At 41.8% G+C, this 10,000-nt stretch overlaps 1 protein-coding gene across 2 annotated transcripts in view; it reads right to left on the minus strand.

Annotated features, from left to right (window-relative positions):
• Nucleotides 1–1,207: 1,207 nt before the first annotated feature.
• Nucleotides 1,208–10,000, minus strand: part of vps9d1 (VPS9 domain containing 1) — a 53,767-nt gene continuing 44,974 nt past the window's right edge. For both annotated transcript variants that reach the window (XM_076270128.1, XM_076270118.1), the window contains exons 14-16: nt 8,784–8,888; nt 6,090–6,204; nt 1,208–3,338 (exon numbers count right to left, since the gene is read on the minus strand). In XM_076270128.1, the coding sequence (XP_076126243.1) occupies nt 6,093–6,204; nt 8,784–8,888 (217 nt within the window). In that variant the 3' untranslated portion in view covers nt 1,208–3,338; nt 6,090–6,092. The remainder of the gene's footprint in view (nt 3,339–6,089; nt 6,205–8,783; nt 8,889–10,000) is intronic.

Genomic DNA, 10,000 nt, shown 5'->3' on the forward strand with positions numbered 1-10,000 from the left:
ACAACTTTAACTGAAACTGAAAACATAATATATAATTTCTTATGGTGCTGATGTCACAGCCAAGACCAATAGCAGCACAGTAAAGTTTTTTTGCAGGGTGAGGTAGCCAAGCGATTATAAACAAATCAAATAAAGTTGTGTTTGATAGCTGTTAATAGTGTCTGAGTTTATGGAATGCCAAATCATTATCAGTTATTTTTACTTGTGTAGTCATCCCCTGGCTACAGAATGGGGAGCAGGAGAAGGCTGCATAAGTTCTCAATGAGCAGTCAACAGACCAAACAGCAAAGGGAGCTAAAAAGCGGGTCTTGATTAGTGTGGAGCTCAGACTGGTGCTCAAAGAGACGAAAGACCAAGTGTACCAGAAATGATTCAAGGGGACGTTGAGACACAAAGAGTTGTGCATGAAAGTTACTGAAGTTCCCAGCGGGCGAGAGAGAGAGAGGGGACTGTAGGTCTTAGGGGTCCGTCGGCGGAGCCTCCATCTGATTTGGTGTGGCATGTTTTCTCTTCTGCCCTCAAAACTCTCGGGATACTCCAGCCATCTGGCAGTTATAGCATTATAGATGACCCCCCCCCCCCACTCTCCAACTCACTTTCACAATTGGTTCCCCTGCCACCCAGCCCTCCCCTCCAATACCACACACACACACACACTACCACCACCTTCCGTCATAATGGTTCCTCCTTGCACACGTCAGGTCTACGTTACCCACCACTGCGCTGCTACTCTACTGCTTCCGCCTGCTGCCCCATTCGTTTAAACAAATATTAATTCAACTGAGCAGACGAGAGCCCATTCAGCCCGGGTGACTGCAAGGCTTCATAGTTGGTGGGGAGAGGAAGGATCAAGACAGGACAGCAGGGGAGGGGAGAGGGGAAGAGAGAGGAAAGGAGAGGAGAGGAATCAGTATCGCCATTGTCGGGCCTTTCCGATCAGAACAAACTGGACACTGTTTTTTTTTTTACTTCTCAAAGTTGGGTCTTCCTTCTCCCTTCAGACAGAGGTCAGTTGAAACAATCATGAAAAAATAATATCAACTAAAAAACATTATTATTAATAATGAATTCTAATTAATATTTAATTATAATTTAATTATCAAAATGAATTACATTTTATTACAGTATTGCTATGTAATTTGTTATTTCTTTTGAATCACCATAGAACGCATGAAAGACACAAGGAAGAACTGTGGTGGGTTCGTAGTTTAAAGTTTAGATACATCTTTATTGTTAGAAAACTCAGGATGTCAATCCCATTCTTTCTTGACCACACACACACACACACTCACCTCATAGAAATGGAACTTACAAAGCAAACTCAACTGATTCCAAGGACATTCTCCAAATCAGTCAAAGATGGGGAAAACATGTAAACACAGTTTCACATAAAAATGGCATCAGTATTTTTGACATCCAGTGTACATTCACATTATAATAATTATCTTAAAAAATGCTCCAGACAACAAATAAACAAACAACAAATAAAACTCAGAAAATCTTTACCTATCTGTTGAGCATATTTCCTTAAACAAAGAGTTGACTACAGTTGATATCATGGCTGCACAAGTACATTTAAAAGGTTAATTCAGTGTTAGGGCAATCAGGAAAAGTTGAAGCGTCATACTCATACTTTATGATACATACAATGATACAGTAGTTTGAACCATCATACACAGCAATTCTTTTCACATTTCTTAACACTTTGCCCTCATACAAACTCAGTAAAAAGTATTAAATAACAAAATTGCAGCATAAAAAATGACTTATGAAATGAAAACAATAACTTTAGTTTACATGATCATAGTGCAGTGGTTAATAGGAGCACAGACCACCCTTGGGTATAAGGTATAAACAAATTGTAGATAACAGAGATAGAGAGTTTGTTTTGTTTATTCTATGTGGTAGGCCCTGAACCCCTCTGATAGTGTCTCAGCCTCACCAATGGCTCCCTACTCTGACCCAAAGCGCTGTGTGCCAACGCAGCAGTGGGCACATGTGGCACAAGGGCACGGAACAGTCCGATCCCCACAAACGCACATCACATAAGTGGCTTGTTGAGATGTGACACTGCCTGGATGATGCTCAGATTAGACATTGAATGCTTGCTAGCTAGCTCCACCCCGATTATGCACTTCTCAAGGGGACAAAATAAGGACAGAAATCTGGAGATGATTCTTGTAAACCCATCTTGCTTTTTAAGGGAGTAAATAGCTGAAAACATACATGATCTGTTTGTGCAAACACACATTGTCACGTTTCTCTCGCACACACACACCTCATTTCATATCACAATATTACACTCTGTATAAACACATCTAAAGTGCAGTCTTAAATGTTAAGTGTCTATCATTGTTGCAAATGACAAGATATACACCAGAACACATAATGGAACATGTAAAAAAGGCTATAACTGGTTGACTGGTTTACCAATTTTACAGTTAACTGTAAAGCCCTAAAGCCACTTTTGTTTATTTGTACAAGCGAGAGCAGTGATATTTCCTCAAAAAGTGTTATCTTAAAACAAACCTAGAACCAAGCAAATAAGATGTAATCTAAGAACCCGCTTGATATATAATATAGCTGTTACATAGTAATGCAAGACATCATCCTTCCACAGAAATTAACACAAACAGTGCTTTGATTAGTAAAATATGAGACTATGGTTGTTCACAAAATTTAAAACTGCAGGAAGAGGGCATTTAAAATAAACCACAGCATCATGCATGTGGGCCTTTGATATTGTCACTTTGGTTGAGAAGACATCAGGCACATGCTTGTTGATACATATACGACACATCTGGCCAACACATGGCCGAACTCCTGCCTTTATATATAGACAAGGGTGTATTGATAAGATTACTTGACAGATGTGACCGTGGTTTTTCTACAGAATGTCTGCCAACACCACCAGGCCTGCTCTGCTCTGGTCCGTTGTGCAGCCTGAGGATCACTGATGGGGCGTCCTCTTCTCCACACCTGCCACTGCCGACAGCAGTAACCACCCCACACAGGGTCCCTGCTTATCCCCTATCCACATTCACCCAGCGCTCACACACACACACAGTAGTCAGCCTACCCCCCTCAGTCAGTAGAATCCAATGGAACTTGGGACATATGTGAGAGGCATCGTCATAACGACGCCCCTGAGTAGGAGTGGGGGTGGGGGTATTTACAGGATGAAAGTGGGGTGGGGTGTGTTTGGGGAGGAGGGAGAAGCAGGGTGAGCTGGGTGGTGCGGGAATGGCTGGCGGTCCTGTGGTGGGTTCTACGGAGTTCTCACAGGAACCTCATCTCCTCCCAGTTACAGCATGCCTTGTCTGAAGCCTGCCCCTCATCTGAATACAGCAAAAGGACAAAACATAATGCATCCATTACATCACATTACACTATATTACAATTTATCAAACTGCGTTACAACATACACTATCAGTCAAAAGTTTGGAGCCACTTAGAAATTTCCATTCCACTCCATCATAGACAGAATACCAGCGGAGATCAGTTGCATTGTTTTTTTTTTAATAAGGACAGCAGTTTTCAGTTTACATGTTGTGCTTACATAATTGCAGAAGGGTTCTCCAATATTTTTTCAGTTAGTCTTTTAAAATGATATCAGATTAGTAAACAGAATGTGCCTTTGGAACCATTTCCAAACAATTCAAACCATTCTGTCTGTAATGGAGTGGAATGGAAATTTCTAAGTGACCCGGTAGTATGCCTGTGACATTACTGTATACACAGTTAAGATCAGAATCAGTAGCAGGCAGCAACATTCAGAAATTGAATTATGACCAAAGTGAATGGTCAAATGGCACCACACTTTGTCTGAATATTCTTTGACATGTGACATGATGGAGCTTGTGCACCTTCCAGTTTTACAAAATTATTCCAACTTGTGTGCTTATTACAAGATTGCTTATGGGTTTCCATCCCAGAAGTGGTTGAAGCGAACTGGCAGACATGCATTAAAAATTGGCAACTAGAGTGGTTAACAATATTGAATAACCTCCTGAGAAGATGCCATGAAGTTATTCTCATCCTAAAAGCTGAAAATGGCTACTCGACTGATGACATACACAACCACGCCGACCCTGCTCCCTGGCCGTCATCTCCACAGCGACGGCAGGATCAGGGGGCGGAAACGGATGCAGAGGGCCTCGGCCCTCCTCTCTCCTGGGCACCCGAGTGGATGTGACAGGGCCCCAGACAGAGAGCGAGGCCAAGTAAAATGTTTTGATAAAGGAGGATAACTGTGTCACAAAGAGTTTAGGGCCAGGCGAGGAGACGACGTCAAAGCGGGTTAGGAGGCGCGTTGCGCTGTGTACGCTGCTTGAGGGAGTCGACATATGATTGACTCTGCTCCACTCAGAAATGCTGGAATTTTTTTACATTTTTATTTTATTATATTGCTCCCAGAACAGAAATAAAGAAAATCTAAGCAGGTGTCCAAGACCACACCTAACTGATGCAGTGACTGATGCAACCATGTCATTGCATCAAAGGATTTGCATAGCTGAGATTCAGATCACTAGATCAACACTTTAGTTCATTTGTATTTGAAACCAGAGCCTGTGCAACATATTGTGAATCATGATCAGGTCAAATCAGGCCAAACAGATGAAACCCAAATCCCACTAACAAATTGGATAAAACTAACTAATACACTTCAGTTCAATATTCACTATATAATACATTTAAAATGAAATATGACTTCTTAGGGAGCCTTCTCTTGCTGTAGGCTACATTCATTGCACAGCTGCCTATGGTGCTTTTTAAAAAGTTGGTACATGTTCATCATGTTGCCTCAGGTAGTTGGAAAATACTCCCAAATAACCATGAGCCATGAGCTGCAGGATTAATTGCGACCTTCATGATTTGACATTGCAAGTTTGATTAAAAATCAATTAATCTTTCAGCCCTAATTGTGATCATTGACTAAAGCTTCATCCAGACTACTCCATTTTCGTTTGAATCCAACACACTATAGTTATGTTTTCTCCTCTCATTTACACTAATCTGGAGCTCCTGAAATGGTTTGAACGCTGTCGGCTCCATATTCATTTGAAAACTCCAACTGCGTTTTAATATGGACCACGAAACCGCAAGCATCTGAAAACAATGACTTAGAAATCCATATTCCCTTCCTGATTGGTCCTTGTAAGTTTGATGTTTCTGTAGTGTCCATGACTCACTTTGACTTCTACTACTAGCCTGCCAGCAGTGAATGCAACATTGAGGCCGAAAAACAAGCGTTACAAGCCTTGCTGTCCTTGGTGGCAGATCTGTAGTGCAGTCAAATTCTGCATTTTACAATGCTGACAATTGCCTAAATGGTCATGTGATCCGTGCTTCAGGTGTCCCACCTACTGTCTAGGTCAGGGATTCCCAAACTGTGGTACCTATATCACCAGGTGGTACACGAGCTTCCAATTAGGGGGTGCGTGAGATGAAAATGTCAATTTAGGAAAGGTGTTATTTTTTTTCTTAAGCCTTTGTTCTCTTTGTGTTTCATAATGTTGTTCTCCACCCTGTTTTTTTTTTAGTGTGATAGCTCATAGACCAGTTCACATTTTGATTTTGTTGTCATGTAGGGCGGCTAATTTAACATGATGCCTGGAATGCGTCAATAGAAGGGGTTACGTTTTTATGTGTGGTGATGATGGTGGGGGTACGCGAGGCATGTCAGAGTGTAGGTGGTGGTACGCGGGGAAAATAGTTTGGGAACCGCTGGTCTAGGTAAACCGTGTGGACAAGATTCTATCATTTGCAGACGTGAGTGTGGATGGAGAACTTATTTAAAAGGAGAACAGAATAGTGTGGATGTACACAGACTTCAAACAGACTTAAATTTACACAGTGCCAAAATTGAAATACCTTGAAGTATTTGAAGTATTGCTGAGTAAAAAGGAGTAAAAAGGAATAAAATAAAATTTAAAAAAATGAGTAAAAATAATAATGATAAAAACAACACAAAGGAAAAACTAAGAACAGTGAAACAGACAAAATAACCAAATAATAAGCTAAAATTGGCTTTTTTCACAAGAGAGCCTATTATCCAGGTAAACAAAATGCAAATGAGTACACCTTACCGGTCAGGTGAGCTTAGTGTTGGGCAGTGGAGTGGTCAAGGTGTGTAGTGATTCTATATATGTCAGCGCACTCTGCAGTGAAGTGAGACAGTAGCCCTCCTCACCAATCAGGTACCTGAGACAGACAGAGAGACAGACAGGAAACGTGAAGGAATTACTTACACGCCCAACAAACTGCATTTCATCTGGTCGAGCAAATTCAGTTCACAGGACAAGATATGAAATCCCTTGCTCTGTGCTATTGGTAAGACTGTAACACTAACAATATATTTGGATGCAAGTATTAGTTAATCTATTAATACTGATAATGTCTTCAAATTAAAACAATGACCTGTGGGCACTGGGCAGGCGTCAGTGAATCAGTGATGAGTTATACACTGGAAACATCAGCACTGCATATCAATGGTTATGCAAATAGACTGTTGCACGGCAGGCAAACAGAGTGACGACAAGCCTAAAAAATGACCCTTGTAACTGATTACATCTGTCCTTGTTTACAGTTTGTTGAAAGGAACATTGGTGATTTACGCATTTCTTGTTGTTGTGTTGAGTGATGAGAGGCAGAATTAAATGAACTGGATGGCTGGAATAGGAGATAAAGAAACGCAGGACACAGAGGGGTGGGTGGGGGTGCTCTACAGGGTGGAGGGAGAGGACCAGGTTCGCGTCAACTCTGGGTGACCTTCAGCTAATGAGTGCAAGACACGAGGAATGCTCAGAGCAGAGCAGTGTGTAACAACGTAACAGGAAAGAAAGACAGAGATGGAGACCGAGAGGGAGTAACTGTATGTGCGTGTCTGTGTGTGCATGCGTAAGAGTGTGCATGCGTAAGAGTGTGTGTGTGCGCGCACATGGGTAAGAGTGTGTGTGTGTGTGTGTGTGTGTGTGTGTGTGTGTGTCTGCGTGCGTGCATGCATGTTGTGTATAAATCTAAGTAATTGAACGAAAGCAAAAGAAAGAAACTCCGAGCAGCAAATGTGCAGTTGTGCGTGTAACAGGCACTTTTCTAAATCAGCTATAAACGTTTTGATAATTTAAGCTTTTCCCGGCAAACGGCATCAGCATATGCAGCCTTTCCAACGTTGAAGAAGGCTTCTCAGCGAACGAGTCTGCGTTGGCTCCAACCAGGGCCTATTCCAAACCGCTGAGCTACAGAAACATCCAGTGGGATTTTATTTGTATTTTTATAGACCGGGAAGGAGCCTGACGAGAATATCCCCACATTCCTTGGCCAGTGCCAATCTAACCAGGCCGTAAAAGCACCATCACGCCTCAGATAAACAAGGCTTGCTGGTGCCTTCTGCACTGACACGCAAGCAAGAGAGGTGGGCGGAAGGCTGCATGGGTGGAAGGCTGCGGTTTGGGGAAGTGGGTGTATCATGTGTGTGGAACTCTTAGAAGTCATCAGAAGGAGCAAGAACGAGAGCAAAAATAGTATTTTGTCATTTGTATTTTATTTAGTTGAAAAACACAGCCAAATATTTCTGATAAAATCAAATCTTGGTGATGTGACGACATCATAAAAGTGCAAAACAATAAATGTAGCCTCTGACTGGTGCTAATTTGCCCAGGCTTGTTGTGATCAGAATATTGAGATTGAGGAAGATGATTCAGTGCAAGATGAGTAACGTGTAGGTTGCTCACACACACCAAGGGCGTAGGTTCGGGCTCAGCTTGGGCAGGGACATAAACTGGTTGTCCTGGAGATGCACACTTTATGAGGACACGTTTAAATGAATACAACTTCACATCAAAAATAATATGAATGAGCTCGATAAAATATTGATAGGGATAATTTTGTTATCCCAAAATATTGGTATGGAGTGGACATGACCCTATGGTCCATATGCAAACCTACGCCACTTAACACACACAATAAACTCCCTCTTTCACACCAACCCACTCACTCAACTACATGGTTACTTGCTCACCCACACTTATAAGTTTGACTGTTTTTGGTAGAACTTGGAACAACTCTGGAGGACACCTACACATCCCAGTCAAAGCTGATGATGCACAAGGCACCTTTCTGAGCCAGAGTATTGTTGTTCTGGCACATTCCCCTTGATATTTGGCAACTTATTTTTCTTGAGAACTTTAATCATCAGTATTATCATGACCATCCAATCCGAAAACAGATTTTGTGGTTGCCCTGCTCAGACAGTTACCCCATCACCCAAAACATCACCAAGCATTTTGGGCATGTATTGACAATGTCTGAGACTTCATTCACCATATTATATGTCAATGTACCACGAGATTGAAGCTGTTATTTTTAACAGCTCTGATACAGTATTTAGGCTATGAGATGTAACAGGCAGGTCAGCATAGGTGATCTGTTGACCGTTTGCAGATTTATGGCATGTCTTGTACGCAGAGAAAAGCTGTTGCACTCAAACATTGTCCACTTAGTCAGTGTACTGATGAAGGAATGAATTAAATAGACAGATATGGAAGGTTTGCAAAGGGATTCATGCTACCTTTAAATAATATTTGTAGTATTTTGACACTTTGTTTTGACACTTAAAATTAATATTTTAATAAATACAAATAATTGGATATTTTATGTTGAAATACATGTTGATGCATTCGTGCCCATGTGGGAGTTTTTCCATCAGAGTGTGTCATACATTTGCATTTGCATGGCTGGATGCACGAGTGTGCGAGAGAGAAGGAGAAAAAAAGACTACTCACCCCTCATGAATGAACTCTTCCAAAGCAGCACACTCAGAAACCAGCTGGGGAAGCTCTGTGCGCAAGGCCACAAATGAGAGGATAGGCAACAGGTCATCTGCACCTCTGTACGCGCACACACACACACACACACGTTTAGAACCAAAGTAGTGTCATGGGACCAAACATTAGCGCGCGCACACACACACACACACACACACACACACACACACACACACACACACACACACACACACACACACACACACACACACACACACACACACACACACACACACACACACACACACACACACACACACACACACACACACACACACACACACACACACACACACACACACACACACACACACACACACACACACACGAGTCGTTCAGCATTACTGTTGTATATTTCAACCAGGGTCTCTACATCAAGCTCAGAGATTAGAATGTGATTGGTCCAAATTTACGATTTACGATTAGCCATTAAAATGACAGGCCTGATTGCTTTGTGTTTACAGAGGAGGAACACTATAAACTTAACAGTGCTATGAAAAAGTTACTAAACCAACACTACCTTGATGTCTTTATACTTTGCTGATTGTATACCGTTCTAAAAGTTCCTAGTTCAGCCCTGCCACACTCCTGGACCAAACTGCAAACATGTAGACCACAGCCCTGGTTCAAGCTCACAGATGGAACCAAGAAAAGACCAGCCACCTGAGTTTGAACAGTATGTGGTGTTGGCTTTTTAGTGTTTACAACACAGCTTACAATTTAGGATTACCACTCCCTGATATCTATGTGAAGAGTTCAGATGAAAAAAACCCTCTAAACGCCACCTCCGCCAAAAAAAATGAGATAACAATGGTGAGTGAATGCTCTCCACACATACATAAATCAAATAATTTAGCTTCAAAACTCGCTAAAAACCACACTCTTCCTGGTCTGAAATATCTATTTGTAGGCAAAACCTATAGCAGCCTGATAAAAAAAAATGCTCATTTAAAAGAAAAGTGGTCAGATGGATTTAGAGGGTTTTGCATCTGATCTCTTCATGTAAAACAATCTTAGAAACGTTATAATGAAGAGTGAGAGTATAATGCATTGCGTGAGTCACTGGAATGACGAGGTAAAATGAGAGTCTCTCATACAGAGGCCTAGTACTGATTCACTGCTGAGTAAGCAACGGCAGTCTCGCAGGCTTTAAGGTGCGGGCCACCTTGCGTGAG

The sequence above is a fragment of the Alosa pseudoharengus genome, unplaced genomic scaffold (genome assembly GCF_046254945.1).
Source record: "Alosa pseudoharengus isolate Yale_2024_CS ecotype anadromous, Long Island Sound unplaced genomic scaffold, YU_APseudo_1.1 YU_APseudo_1.1_scf_10, whole genome shotgun sequence".
Taxonomy (NCBI): Eukaryota; Metazoa; Chordata; class Actinopteri; order Clupeiformes; family Clupeidae; genus Alosa; species Alosa pseudoharengus.